Genomic DNA, 15,736 nt, shown 5'->3' on the forward strand with positions numbered 1-15,736 from the left:
TGATCACAGATAACCTGGAAAAATACCTGCTTTTTTGCCTCCCTCACTTTAAATATTCATTTGTGACGCTGATTTAAATTCATCTGCTGGTGCTTGAGTGATTGTCTATAGGGGCATTTCTTATCGTCTGAGCATCATTCAGTTTATTGGCTCCAAGTATCTAATTTGCATTCGTCAATAAAATGTAATAAGTAACAGCAAAATATTTGAGAAATGAAATTGCATCATTAATATAACTCTGTTATCGCCTCTTACTGATATTTGATCAGTATGACTAGGAATTACAATAATTCAGTCTGCGAGGAAGGGAGAGTTAAGGTTAAACTCTGAAAGGGTTTTGCATCTCTAGAGAGATTTTTCAGATTTTAAGCCCAAAACAAGCACACTTATAACTATTTAGCAGTGGTGTTCCCAAAGGGGGGCCCATAGGGGGCCATGGCCCACCTGAAAAAATGCTGCTCCGCCCCAGAGTTTTGTGTGTGGTTCATACAAAGACATGCAGTCAACTTCTCCAAACAAGACATAAATGTAAAGTCAAGCCACATTTTCTAAAGACGTTCTATAAATAATCAGGGTTCCTGGAACACTTGGAATAGAATATTACTTTGCATCAATGTGGTGGTTTAATAACCTGAATAACAGATTAAAAACTATAAATATATTTGTTGCTGAGCTCATATATCTATTTATTCAATGCTTTAGCAGCAAAAGGGGTTTTTGAATTGAAAATGTTGTTTATTTTCTAGACATAAAATATGATTTATTAATTAAGTATAGAGCCTACAATTAACTCAATTAAAAGTGTTAATTCCCACCTCCAATAAAAATGTTGCTGTTATCAGAAAAGAACAAAATGCTTTCAGTTAAATAGTAAAGAACATGATTTTGCACCAATTTAATCATCCTTCTGAAAATAGTTGGCAGATCAGATTTGTGGTGAAAAACTTCCTCCTTGTCAGGTTGGGTTTGAGTTTAGCGGTAGAACATGTTGGAGCTCAGCGGACTACAGTAAAACTGGGTTAGTTTTATTAAAATGAACCAAAGTAGCTTTTATTTACTGTCCACCCAAAGTCAAATGTTTAGGGGTGTAAGTATCACCAAGCCATACTCTCACAAAATGGCTGATTCTGCCATGGATTAATACTTAATTATGTGAGAATAAGCTCTTATTTTGAAGGGCTGGCTTTGTCATATCACGAACACAAACATCTGTTTGTATACTGTACCAGCACAGAGTGCAGGTACAGTATATTTTATCCATAAATAGCAGTGATGTTAAGACCTTATTGATGTTACGGACCTTAAAAAACCCACAACTCAGATAAATCCGAGCGAAAACATCTTTCAAATAATTTCCAGCCTCACATGGCAGCAGCAGGGGGTCCTGACGCCTTTCAGTCCCTCCTCCGTTGTCTGCAACCTCCATCGCCCCGTCTCGCCCAGACAGACCTTCTGGTTGCATACTGAGCAGCGATTATCAGGCTGGCCGTGCGGAGGATCTCTGCTGCCCCCTGCTGGCTGCCCAAACCAGCCCAGTTGTTGTTTTCCCCCAAATAATGAGACCAGAAAGCAGAGCGGTCTGGATTGGGAATGATGAGTGTGTGTCTGTGTGCAGCACAGCGTCCCAAACAGAACAAGGTTGCACTGTGCTTCCTCACATGCTGTCAGGTGGAGCGGACGGAGAATAGAAAGGAGACGGCGTGTTTGTGCTAAACAAGGATGCGCAGGTGTTGGTGGGTAACAACCTCCCCGGAGACGGCAGGAGCGGCTAGAGAAGAGGAGCTGCTGAGGGATATTAAAGGGAGGACCGTTTTAGCTCGTGTCTGACAACAAAGATCACCTCCATTAGTCTCTGAGTCCATGTGCTTCTGCCGGAGAGAGACGGCGTTCATGTCTGCACCGTGATGAACAAGTCATAACCTGATAAGAGTCTGCACAGAGGATTCCACAACAGATGCTGAGCTCTGCTAGCTTAAAAGCTAGCTCTGACAACGCTAAACATGCTAATGTCAACTGTAATGACATAAAATATGTTATATCGCCCTCCAAAGGGGTAACTGTGTTATTGCACTCCTATTATCATGGTTGAGCTTTCAGGAAGTGATTCGTTTTATTCTTTTATTTTGCAGTTTTACGCTTGTTTAGTTCTGCTAACTCTGTTGCTAATAACAGTAGGGCTTTGAAGAAAAGCTAAACTGAACAACTAAAACTTAAAAAACACAGTAAATTAGCGCTTCAGAGTTTATCCAAAAAGGGAAGCTAAGTGTGCTTTTCAAAGTTAGCATAAATGCTAAAACGCTAAATGAAAAAATTAGCTCAGCTAAAATCAGTGCAAATGTGCCCAACGCTGATTCCACTCAGTCTTTACTCACTAGGAACAATAATTAATGTCTCATCAGTCAGTGGTGGGAACACTTCTGCTAATCCGCTAATAGTGGAGCTTATTTTTCATTTAGCGTTGTTGCTAACTTTGAAAACATTTAGAGCATTTAGCTTTCCCCAATTAAATTTTTCCCAGTACATTCAGAAGCGCTAATTCAATTGGCAGTTTTGTAAACTTTCAGGTGAATAAAATTTGAAGTTGAAATTTTGTTTATAGAAGAATGCTTGAAGTAGTTTGACGTTTATATTCAAGCTCTTATTTTGAAGTGGCAGCAGTTCCATTTCCTCTCCTCATGTTCTCTTTTTTCAAAGAACAAGAAACATACAGAAACAAAATAAAGCAACAGAGAAATATATAAACATAAATCCAATTTTTTTTCATGAAGCTACTGAGCAAATGGCAAAAACACAACAAATAAACAAATTAGCTGTACAGAAAAATACATTTACATGGGATGTTAATGAAAAATACATGCAAAATTTACACATTCTTTTGAGGCATGGTGGGTATCAACATGGTTGAATTTAGCGCATTAGCGCTAGCGTAGCTGAACTAATGTTTATGATTAGTTGCCCTTTTTCTCATTAACACAAACAGTTCTTGTCAGTGTCAGATTACAATTCTGGAACGACAGATTATATTGTTTTAAAGCTTTTGTACGCATCTCCGCCGCCTCGCTCTGGACATTCTGATTTCATAAAAGAGGCAGCAGAGGAGGAAGCTCTGCTGTCAGCAACAGACAGTCTGTGTAATCAGTGTCACTGTAGTACTCAGAGTGAAATACTCAGCGCCACTTTTATCTGTTAAGTAGGCCTGCAGCTCCTTTATCAGGACGAGGAGCCCAGAACAAAGAGAGGATCATGCACGTCTCGCCTCTCCGTGTGAACCCACCGCCCTCTCCTTGTTCCCCGTCACTCACTTTCATCAAAACAGTCACAGCAAAGGAGAAAAAACAGACACCATGTTGAATTCAACGAGAACGTTTCAATTAGAACGCAGAAAATTATTAACCTGTCGCTCACTGACTTTTCCTTCTCTGCCTGTTTCCCCTCACTTCTGTATAAATGTGTGTGTGTGTGTGTGATCTCAGCTGTCACTCAGGCTACATGGGCCCTAAATGTGACATCAAAGAGTACAACGTGCTGTATGTGGTGCCGGGCTCTGGGAAGCTGCACTACGTCCTGATCGCCTCCATCATCGGAGCCCTGCAGGTGGTCATCATCTGCGTGGTGGTGCTCTGCATCACCAGGTGAGTCTCACACACGCACACACCAACACATTCTCACTCCCAACTCGTCATATATTGACGAGATGGGACGATTTCTGACCATGCGTCACATATTGACGTGAAGGGTACCCCCTTTGCGTCAATATGTGACGACTTGGGCAGGGTCCTTCAGCGTCACATGTTGACGATTTGGGTAGGTCACATGTTTTACGTGGATTATTGAAGCGAAGGGTTCTCGCAACCGCTGCCGACACTTCAAAACCCGACGATTTGGTTAGGTTTAGGGCAAAAATTACGGTAAGGCATAGGGTAAAACACCTCGCGTCACATATTGACGCAAAAGGGTGCCCTGCGCGTCAATATGCGACGAGGACGGACCGTCCCATGCGTAAATATATGACGAGTAGGGAGTGAGAATGGGCTGCACACACACACACACACACACACATCTATCCATCCATCCATGATGACAAACACAGTGGCCTGGTTTCCATTAAGGCTGAAACAATTAATCCTGATTAATCAGCTATTTAAACAATCGTCATCTAATTTAGGAATTGATTAATTAACTGGATTATAAAGACTCAAAAAATATTCAAATTGTTTGAAAGAACACAGTCAGAGCAGCAATTAAACCAAAACAGTATAAAAATCGTAACATTTTGCATTGAAGATTTAAAGTAAACCATCTTCATCTATAAATAAATACCCAGAACTCTTGAAGTGGAAATTTTAGCTTCTCCTGGTTCAAATTCTGTTTAAAAAATCTCCTATTTTTGTAATTTGACATCTTGAAATTGGGGCTCTGTCTCTTTAAAAATTCCTGCTCCGCCTCCAGGAAGTCATCCCAACATGGCTCCTCTATTAACCCTTTAACAACGTTTTTACCAGAGTTGCTCTGAGTCGTAGCTCCTATAATGAGCTCAGCAGTTGTTTGCTAATTGCTGCTGCTAGTCTGAAGGAGCTGAGTGAGGGCGGGGCTGAATCTTGAAGGCGGGGCTAGATCCGCCCAGGCGTTTTGCACAGTTTGACATGCAGGAAAGAATCAAAGCAACACTCCAGGTTTGTTTTTGATCAGAAAAGACATTATAACATGATGGAAAGATAAAAAACATCTTTTACCTGATACTGGCCCTTTAAATAGTTGACTTCAATTACTTGTACTAAAGAAAACAAGAATCCTGCAGTCAACTCTGAAAGTTTTCATTGTTTCGTCCTGTTGAGAAGACAGAGTCCACGATAATGCGGTAGCAGTTGGTATTTCGGAGGATCTTTTCCTCAATAAGGAAGAATGTCAGGAACAAGAGTCAAAGCGCAGATGTGACCCTTTTTCTGCTCCTACATGTTTGTCCTTTACGTGAATCGGAAATAAACAGCAAAATCTCCACAGAATGGGTGGAAGTTTTGACCTCTTGTAAATGTGAGCGCCACCTGTTGGACAGGAAGCCTCTGCAGGGGTTTTAAAGGATCTGTTAAACAGGAAGGAAACGTTAGTGCGGCGTACTTGTTGTAAACTGTCTCCTCTTTATCATCCCTCCTCAGCCTTTACCCACCCACTCTCTCATTCAGACCCTCCTCTGCCTCGGCCAAAACCCTTAAAATATTTTATTAAATGTCATAAATTACTAAGGTCAGCCGGAGGCAGACATACTCCAGGCTAACGCTCTCTCTCTATATATTATATATATTTGTGTGAGTATTTTACAGTACACAGCTCACCTGGTTTGCTCATGCAGAGCCTTCTTCTGGGGAAAATGACCAAACGTTTTCGCTGAGGTCAGGAAGCTTTTCTATCCGCGAATCGTTGATCAAAACCACTTTTCTGGAGGTCATTGATACTTTACCACTTTAATCCAACTACAGTCCATTTGCCTAGAAAGTCCAGTTTGTTTGGGGAGGTGTGAATGCTAATCAAACCAAAAAAGCGAACCCTGGTCCACCTACAAACCTCGGTCTGGGTTCGGTTGAAGTGACCTCTGGCTCGGTTGGAATGCATATGTGAACACCAAGCGAACCAGAGACCGCTCCAAAGGGAGGTCGTGGACTACAGTGCAGGGCATTCTGGGTAAATACAACCAAAACAAACGTGCTAGCTTAGCACTAGCATTTAATAGCTTATGGTGTTTTACCAAAAACAACAGAGAAATCCTCCAACCGCTAAAATCTGACACTACTCCATTTTTGTTTACATTTTGTAAAGAAGGAAGCTGCAATTAGTGTCTTCAGAGGTTTTTGTTGTTTCCTTCAGTGGTTCTTGCTGCAGTGCCCCCACAGGTGAGGAGGAGAACAGGTTTCTCAAAGAGTTCATGTTGTTTAAGAACCGCAGCAGCTGAAAATGTACCAAACGTTGCAGCTTTGCTCCCCAGTCGAACTGAGTCCATCAGGTCATTAACGTCTCTCTGTCCTCCTGTCCTCCTGTTTCTGCAGGAAGTGCCCTCGGACCAACAGGATCAACCGGCAGAAGCAGAACAATGTCCACTTCAGCTCTGAGAACACCATGCGCGCCTCCACTCGTCTTATCTGAGCCCAGACTCGCCGGACAGCGTCCAGCCCCCCAACGTGACGCAGCGCCGTGGCGTTTGATGTTTCCTTCGTAGGCCAACCCTGACCTTTAGCGTCCGCCTCCCTTCACTCGGCTCCCCCTCTCCTGGGTACTAACGACCACAGAGGACGCTGGCTCAGCGACTTGTGCGCCAGGACGATGTTGTCGCCATCGGACGCCGACGCTGTCTCCCTTTTTCCGAGGATTTTTTTCTGAAAAACTGCAGGAGGACATGGGGGGGGGGGGGGGGGGGGCGTCCAGGACACTGAATGTGAGTGTGTGTGAGTGTCTTATTAGATGTGTGCGCTTTGGTAGAGGCCGACTAGCCGGCGTCTGTTCTTTGTAGACGAGGGGCAACAAGCAAACCGGGGGTAGTGCAAAGCAGGGTACCGGGGCTTTAATAACCGCAGTGTGTGTTCAGTGTGGGAGGGGGGCGGGCGGGGTTTCGGGTTACACGTGATGCCTTGCACCTTGTGTTATAGGAAACCTTTGACGGAGGGCACAACGTCATTCTAGAGCTCTCTGTTCGGTTGTGACGACGACGTCAGCTACTGTATGTTGAGTTCTATTTCCAATAGTTATTACGACATTGTCTTGATGGGGTCCGTTTTTTCTGTAAATGTAAATAAATAATTTATATCATGAAATGTTTACATGTTGCCTCGGTCTGTTCACTTTAAAACTAGAATTCCCAAACGGCATTATCTCCTGGAGAGCAAACCCACACATACAAAATATGGAAAGAAACATTGAATTTTACTCTTTGTTTAATCATTTCTCTTTATAATTCAATAATTACCTCATTCACTTAGCATCAGTGCTGCATAATACCTCCTGATTTTAGTTGGCATTGACTTCTGTAGTGGAAAATCTTATCAGGCTTTATTCATCTTAATTTAATATATCACCAGATACAATTTTCACCACAATCCCTTCTTTTGATAAGAAAATATGTTATGTTTTCATATTAATCCCAGCAAATTATATTTAATCTCAGCAGCAGGTCTTTTTCTTGTCAGAAATCTTTCTAGCTTGAGGAGCAAAGCAGCTTGATCAATTTGACCTGCAGCTGATCAGAAAAACGTTTTGCTTTCGGCGAGTAAAGGATGTTTCTATCTTCTATTCTCCATCTATAACTTATATTTTATAATAAACAGATAACATTCATTTAAAATGTGTTTGATTCCTTTTTTTGTGTGTTTTTATTTCCCATCTTCCTACAAATTTCTGAGGCCTCCTTTAGCGCCCCCTGGCGGAGACTATTGAGAAGTCCTGCTGTAAGAGCCGTTTTTTTGTTTTTTCATTGTTTCATATCAGGTTTTTTTTTGTTTTGTTTTTTTTTACCCCTCCAGGGGTCTTTTTGTGGGCTCTAGTGTCCCTTATATGACAGTAGGCTGACAGGAAATGGGGAAGGAGAGGGGGGAAGACATGCGGCAAATGTCGTCGGGTCCGGGAGTCGAACCCGCGACGGCCGCGTCGAGGACTCAAGGCCTCCAAATATGGGTCGCGCTAACCCCTACGCCACCATGGCACGCCCATCATACCAGTTTTTATGACTAAAATTGTTCCTATCTGTAAACTACAGAAGCTCCAGGAAGGTAACCCAGAGGTTCACATAGATTTATTTAGTATGTAGAAGAACTGTTCATTTTAGTCAGATTGTTGGTTTTTCTTCCACTGCAGTTTACAGGAATTCATTCAACAGATTGAACTGTTTTAATTGAATTTTATAATAAAGTTAAAGATGTTAGAAGCTATAATTTTATGAATGTCATGTATCTGTTTTTTATATCTCAAGTATGGTTAATCATTTTTTTTGTTTATTTTTGTTTATTTCTTATTTTTTACATTTGCTTTCAATCTTGGTTCAAATAGTAAATTTCATGCTGAATGCTATAATTCACTAACAGCAAATATGCTAGTATCGGTATTTCTCCACTTTCTTTCTTATTTTTAAAAAGAAAATCATTTATTTTCCCAACAAGACGAATTTAAAACAACTGGTGTGTTTTCTTTTTGAGTGTAAATTAAATTTAATCACTTTTTGCTGTGTTCAAATGAAACCTTACAAGTTTTAGCCGTCAGCAGTTTAGCTTGTTGCTAATCCAGTCACTCTGCCTCAGGTAACAGATTTGATTTAATTTGTGCTGATTGGATGGTTCACTGCGGTTGAGGTACAAATAAAGCACAAACGCTGCACAAAATGTTTGATTCATTTAATTTCACCTGCAGCAATTAGATGTCCAAAACTGCACCCAAAATAAACAGAATAATTACAAAACCCATCAAAGTTCAAAGAATGAACAAAGTTACAGCAGAGCTGGGTCAGGATTCCAGCTGATCAGTTGTTGCTCACATTTTCTTGTTCTTGTGTTAATAACGTCTTTCTGACACGTTTTATCGCCTTAAATATCGTTTTCTGTCAGGATTAAAAGTGATGGATGTTGGAAAGAACAATAAAAACGTCTCGGTGAGGCTGGACAATAAATCAGAAACAATGTACATCATGTTAGATCAATAAATAATTCTTCTGATAGAATATTCAATATGTAGAATATTCTGTCCATTCAAGCTCTCACAACTAAGCTAGTTTGGTGGAATCAACGCTCTCACTCTTTGGTTGCTTAGCAACAACCTGCTGGGTAACAAGCAGTTTCAAGTTCCACCCAACTTTGGTTACCTAGCAACGGCCTGCTGAGTAGCTGACGCAGCAGAAGTTTCAAGTTTCCCCACCGAGGCTCAGAACTAACGCCAAATAAAGTTCAGCTGCATTTCAGATATTTAAATCAGAAACTAATCAATAATTATTGATGTTGACAATTATTGGTATGGACTGATGTGAGCCGAATTTCAGCCGTACGTTTCAGATATTCCTCTTCCTGGTGAAACTCTCCAACTTGTTAATGGTCAACCCGAGTTTTCCCCAAGCAACATATTCTTTCTTACACGATCCAGATGTGTATGATATGTATCAAAAATTGTTTACTTTGTAAACAACATTTTTTGGCATCACAGGAGTCACATGACCACCATGTTACTGCTGGTGGAAACAACAAAGGAGAAGAAGACAGCAAGTAGTTGGAGGATGATGTCGCGGCGTGAACAAACTTATTCACACGTGACTTTTAAATGTGTTTCTTATTTGATGGAAACCCCGCAATTGCGAAATGTTGTTCTTGTTTTCCAATACTAGCAAAATATTGACAAAGTTTTGCGTATATTTGTAGTGGAAACGCAGCTAATGTGTCAGAGTATGAATTTCCTTCATGGTTAGAAGCACTTTCTTTTAGATTTGGGGGATTAATCTTAGGAAGACCATCTGCTTTCATATTGCAACCAGCCAGACTAATAATGGTGGATTCCATCTGCGGTCAGATCTCAAGTCTTCATCTTCATCCAAGTCTTCAGTGTAAAGTCCATCCAGTTGCTTATTAAGCACCTACCGGATGTTATGACTACAGATATGTGAGTGTTTGGTGCTTATTGGTTCTCTGTTGAGTAAATGAGGTGGTCTCTAACTTTGCTCTTGTGTCTTTCTTACTCTCCCACAATTTAGGCGCCCATTTCTGCCAAGTGTTCAGTTGTTCCCTTAGGAAACAAGCAGTTCCCCTCCCAAACAGGTGATGGCAGCAGTGATACTATACTATGAACAATGGGCCCTTTTAATTTCTGCTTTCGTGTTCGGGGATTAACGGCTTGGTCGCTTGCAGTCTATTAAAAATGGCATTTTACACTCGGTGCTTTTAGAGCTTGTCCAAGGTAACAATTAATGATGTACATCGATCCGAAGCTCCAATAAGGAAGCAGGAGAATGTTTTTTAGAAACACGGCTCAGATACGAAGGTGAGTTTTACTTTCTTTGAACTTTGTGGCTAACATTAGCTTTAGCTTATGCTAGTAGGCAATATTCTCGGACATTTTAATTATAAAATGTGCTATTTACGTATCTAAGTATTTTCAGTCATTCTAACGAACAATGTTTTTTTTTTTTTTACCTTATTTTGTGTTTATTTTGAAGTAGAAAATTTCTGAGCTAAAAAAAGTAAATCTTTGAGGAACAAAATGAAAATTTGAGATTATTAGGCCATTAAATATTTATCAATTTAATGGCCTAATACTGATTTTATAAGTGTTAACTATTTAAATCTCTGCAAACTATACAAAAAAATATATTTTTGTATATTCTCGTACATTTAATGTCATACGGAGGTGAGTTGAAACTTTTTACTTGAGTGACTTTTTAAATGAAATGTACTTCTCCTGAAACGTACTTTGCATTTTAATAGAAATATTAATTTTACGTACTCTAGCTCTTACGTAAGTACAATTTTTGTTTATTTTACCCGCTTCAGTAAAACAAACATGTTCATATTTAGGTGGTAGCAAATAAAATTGTCAGTCAAAGCAACAGATGAAAACCGCCACTAGATGGTGCTGTTGTCTCCTGATCCAATAGTACAGCGGTCGACAATGTTCTGGTTCCGGCCGCTTCATAAATCTGGACATTTCAAAGTTGTTGACCACGGAGAACGATGTTTTCGCGTGTTTATAACGAAAACGAACATTCCGCAAACATGTGACCGTGCGTGAAGTATTCGGTTTCGGATGAATTATAGAAACAAACCAAAACGCCTGCGAGACAGAACCGCGGGGAAAATACATCCTCATATTGCGTCATAGGTCGGTTACGTTACCGTGTTGTCGTGGCCGAGTGGTTAAGGCGATGGACTAGAAATCCATTGGGGTCTCCCCGCGCAGGTTCGAATCCTGCCGACAACGACTTGCTTTTGTTTTTCCCTTAGTGACTTAATTCTCTTTTAATGTTTCGACGGTCATAAAAAATATACACAGAATTACCGACAGTGTTATTACTGCGCTCTGATGATGAAAGTCTGATTCTTATATTTTTAAAACGCTAATTCTTTAAATATAAAATAGAGAAACATGCATTTATTTTTAAATATATTTTATTTTTTAATGACAGTTTCCAAAGAAAAAAGGGTAAATATACATTTTATAGGAATAAATGGAAAAATCTGTTACCTTCACTTATTTAAAAATTTAATACTTTAAAAACTTATTTTTAAAATATATATAACAGTGACAGAAAATATTAATTACTATTTTTTACTGTTCCCTGGATTTTTTCTTTTATTTTTATTTTCATAACTTCTGCTGCGTTCATGCTAATGGTACTAATAATCATGTTTGGTTTCAAAGTCGTAATTCTTTATGTTTTCTGCACATTTAGAAAGAAACTAAAATGTAATATTTCAAAAACACAACAGTGTTACTGATTGGAGCTACATTCACAATGATAGTGAAAACAAGTTTTAATATTTTAGTGCAATAAACAAAAATGCAAACTGGACGAAATGTAATGATAAAAACTGCAGAGTTATTTTTAATAAAACTGCAAACTGATTTTAAATAAATATATATTATTTTGAAGTATTATTATGGATTCTGCAAGGGTTTTTCACTGAATCTACCAAAATAATCTAATAGTTTTCTCCGTTTTATCTTCGCCATCGTCCTGTTTCCTCCTCTGAATGATGAAATGTGTTTGCTGGTGTCGGCATAAATCTGACAGGCTGGAGGAACAGGAAGGAAAACTCTGTGAACGTCTGGGTTTCCCATTTCAGACGTCCGGATCCAGTAAAAGCTGCTGGTGAACGACATAAATGTCACCGACAGCTTCCAGCTTTTTTTAGACTTTTGTTTACAGACTGGAACGATAACAGCCTTTGATGTTTAATCATAACCATAAACTGAAACATTCAGCAGCGCCCGGCTGTGATCTGCAAGGAAAAGGAAATCCTGCTAAAAATAAAATCATTTAAGACAACTGATATATTTATATTTGTAAGAGATCAGAGAAGTGTTTTTTTATTATTATTATTTATGTCCAAGTCAAAGTTCATGTTTTTTGTATATGACATCACAGGAAAGTTATTAAATGCAGCTTTTCCCCTTCGTCAGACTGATTTTGTACGTATACATAAAGATTTTGTTTCTTCCATTTCCCATGTTGTAAAGAAACCATTTCATACCCATGCACTAAAACTGTTGCACATGTTTATTTCTTGTTGTTTATTATTTTAATAATCTAAGGAGATAAATGGTCATAAAATACCCAAACCTGACTTCTTTAAACTAATTTGGATATTATCTGAAAATTCTGGATTAAACTCTTTTAATCCCATTTGGTTCTGATTTCAGTTTGGATTTTTATGCTTTATGAAATATGACAGATTATTACCTCTGATCAAATCATGATAATCCTGAGTATTTTCTGCTGATTTTATAGGAGTTGTAGGACTACGTTTTCTCATAGCAAACACTAAAACTGTTTTCACACCTGATAGTCTGGTAGATTCGGTTCAATTTTGGACCAAAGTTGCAACATTTATACAACTTCAGTTCTCAAACCAACCAACACCTGTTCCCCTCCTCACCTGTGGGGGTGCTGCACCAAGAACCACTCAAGGAAACGACACTGAGCACAACTTCCTTCTTTAAAAATGGACACAAAAATGGAGTATCGTCAGATACTTGCAGGATTGTTGTTATTGAAAGGCCATAAGCTATTTCTCCCACTAGTGCTAAGCTAATATGTTTGTTGTGGTTGTATTTACCCAGAATTCCCTGCACTTTAGTCCACTTCCTGCTTTCAGTCTATTTGGCGTCACATTCCATCGATTCACCAGAGTTTACTTCAACTGAACCGAGAGCGAGGTTTGTAGTCGGAGGACGGTTGGTTTTTTTGGTTCAGTTAGCATTCACACCTCCCCAAACGAACCGGACTTTCTGGACAAATGGACTGGATTTGGATTAAAGTGACTAAAAAGGGCTGGTGTGAATGCTCTGTAAGTAGAATAAATATAAATAAACTTGTGTTCACTAAGTTATATTGACACATGGTCAGCTCCAACGGTCATATTTCAGGCCCAAAATGGCAGAAGGAAACAACGTGATCCATCTAAATGCAGAACCACCATGATGTGATTGTTACAAAACGTTGCATAACAAAAGGCACCACCTTCTCTAAAAATGTAAATGAGTATTTTTTTTTATTGGATTGGTGGAGGAGACGCAGTCGAGCCTCGCTGAGTGACCCAAGGCAGTGAAAGTGCATAGGTCTGTAGTGACATCATAGTTTCAGTTGCTGAAAAGCAAGTAAAAACAGAAGTTTCTGGATGTCAGCTCTGCTTAATGAGCAATACCAAAAGAACAGATCAACTCAGCTGCTGCTCTGCATTTAGTTCTAGACTGATCTCTCTTAAAACCGCCTCAAACAACAAAGGATATAAATGTTTTATTAATCACTATTCTTCAGAAATTCTCATTTGCTTCAGAAATTTACTCTTAGTCCTGCTGTCAGTTCTTTCACACCTAAACAGTCACATCTGTAGGTCAAAGGTTACTCTATGCTGGCTCTAGCTGCAGGTGTAATGTTAGCCGCTGCTCTAGCAGACAGTGTTGCCAGGTTGGGCAGGTTTCCACCCAGTTGGTCTGCTTTTGAATGTGTTTGACTGGACTTTGGACAGGTTGTGAAAATTTTTACTTTTGTCAAATTTTTAAAAAGGTTTCAGAGGGAAACTCTTTCTAAATAGTTGTCATTGTTTGGTAGAAATACAGTTATTGCGCTTATCATTTTTGTTAACTTGTTTTGAAATCTGTTGAACATGACATCATTAGTGGTTAATCACTGGTTAATCAAGTGTGATTGTGTTTTAAAGCTGAAATCGCGGTGAAACATCTTGATTTAAAAGGACATGTCACCAAAACAACCCAAGTCTCGTTGAGTCAGGATCTTTGCCGTTCCAATCGGATCTGGTTCTGGTCCGAATACAATAAAGAACAACCAAAATGAAACTGAGTGCACGGCACAATCCACATGAGATTAGAGGTTGATGTTTGGGCTGTTTTGTTCTGGATTTGGTCGGGTTAAACGTTGTTTTTGGGCTGGAAGCTGACAGTCAGATCTGCCAACCCTGTTAGCAAACCTGATGCATTTAGTTTCCAGTCTTCTTTGACAAAACTGTGTCTGATTCCCAGGGAGGTTCTTGGTACCATAACCTGTGTGGACTTGCCCCGTATCTCCCCAGGATATCCAAATGTAGATCATTTACATTCCACCTGATAGCTGAATTTCCTCTGCATGACTGAGCACCGGTGTGGAAATTAGCAATGAGGTGGAACGCAAGTGATCAAAAAATATGTATGGAAACAGGCGGCTGTGGCTGGTGGCATGTGGCTCCGGCCCAGGGGAGTCCTCACACTGATTCACAACCACCAAACTGCTCCGGAGCTGCCGACACGAACTGAACTGGCCTGTTGCTCTGAGAACTGATGACTTTGTTCACCTGAAAACAAATGGAGTGAGACACCAACCTGCAGAAAGCTTTTCCTCTCTGGTTGAGTCGGCGTGTCTGTGTCACGCTCAGTGCTTCTGAAATTGGTCCATTAACAGCAGTACTTGCAGCGTTGCAAAATTACACACCACAAATAAACACACTATTCTTGTAGTGTTCAAGGCCACGTTTATGTGAGCGAGTGTCCAACACGGCGCTCTGCGGAAGAGGGTCATTTAAAGATCCATCACCATCTGTTTTGGTCCCAGCATGCCATTTTCTTCTCTGCAGGAGCCTTTGATTTAGCGACAAAAGGGTACCATTGCTTACGTTCTTCCCACTGCGCGACCAGACATCCAGCCTGAGCTGCTTATACAAATCAAACGCTGCCGGGCATCCATCGTATCATCACAGGTTGGCCCATCTGCCCGCCATTGTTGCAGGTAATCACGAACATCGGGGGTGCCATTTAAACACTGATCAGGAAATGTGTCGGCTGCACAAAACCGGCTCAAATTAAGGAGGAAGTAAAGGCAGCAGGCAGGATGTGGATGTTTCACCTGATTTGGCTAACTTTTGGTCAGACGGTTCAATCCTACCAGCCATGTTTAATCCGGTTTAATCCAACCGTAGTTTTTTTTGCCTAGAAAGTCCGGTTCGTTTGGAAAGGTGTGAATCGAACTCTGATGCAAACTGATCCACATAAAAACCTCGGTCTCAGTTTGGTTGAAGTGAACTCTGGCACGGGTCGAATCCATATGTGAACAGAGACCGCTCCAAAAGCAGGAAGTGGATTACAGCGCAGGGCATTCTGGGTAAATACAACCAAACACAAATGTGCTAGTCTAGCACTAACAGAAGTGACTTGGGCTCAATCTTCCAACGGCTTAAATCTGATGCCACTCCATTTTTGTTTACGTTTTATTGTACTCAATGTTTCCTTCAGTGGTTCTTGGTGCAGCGCCCCCACATGCCAGGAGGGAAACAGGTTTGTCAAAGGGTTTGGTTGGTTTGACTCAGAGCAGAGAGAAAGTGAACCACATCAGCTGGAGATGGAACAAATGTTGCAATAATGGTCCAAATGGAACCAAGTCTACCAAACTACCAGGTGGGAAAACTCCCTTAGAGAAGATCCACAGCCTCCAACCATGAACATTTAGTGTAAGTGTTGAAATTAATGCCTTTTTTCTGCCTTTGTAATGAATGAATCCAATGACATTTTGTCA

The 15,736-nt window shown here is 40.2% G+C and overlaps 1 protein-coding gene and 1 non-coding gene across 3 annotated transcripts in view; both read left to right on the plus strand.

Moving 5' to 3' along the window:
• tmeff2a (transmembrane protein with EGF-like and two follistatin-like domains 2a) overlaps positions 1 to 6,806 on the plus strand; it is a 120,106-nt gene extending 113,300 nt beyond the window's left edge. For both annotated transcript variants that reach the window (XM_028023250.1, XM_028023251.1), the window contains exons 9-10: positions 3,474 to 3,632; positions 6,039 to 6,806. In XM_028023250.1, coding sequence (XP_027879051.1) covers positions 3,474 to 3,632; positions 6,039 to 6,135 — 256 coding nt within the window. In that variant the 3' untranslated portion in view covers positions 6,136 to 6,806. The remainder of the gene's footprint in view (positions 1 to 3,473; positions 3,633 to 6,038) is intronic.
• A 4,044-nt stretch (positions 6,807 to 10,850) lies between these two features.
• On the plus strand, positions 10,851 to 10,932 carry trnas-aga (transfer RNA serine (anticodon AGA)). The gene has a single exon. It is a non-coding gene; the product is annotated as a tRNA-Ser (tRNA).
• Positions 10,933 to 15,736: the final 4,804 nt, after the last annotated feature.

This window comes from Xiphophorus couchianus, chromosome 7 (assembly GCF_001444195.1).
Source record: "Xiphophorus couchianus chromosome 7, X_couchianus-1.0, whole genome shotgun sequence".
In the NCBI taxonomy this organism is placed as follows: Eukaryota; Metazoa; Chordata; class Actinopteri; order Cyprinodontiformes; family Poeciliidae; genus Xiphophorus; species Xiphophorus couchianus.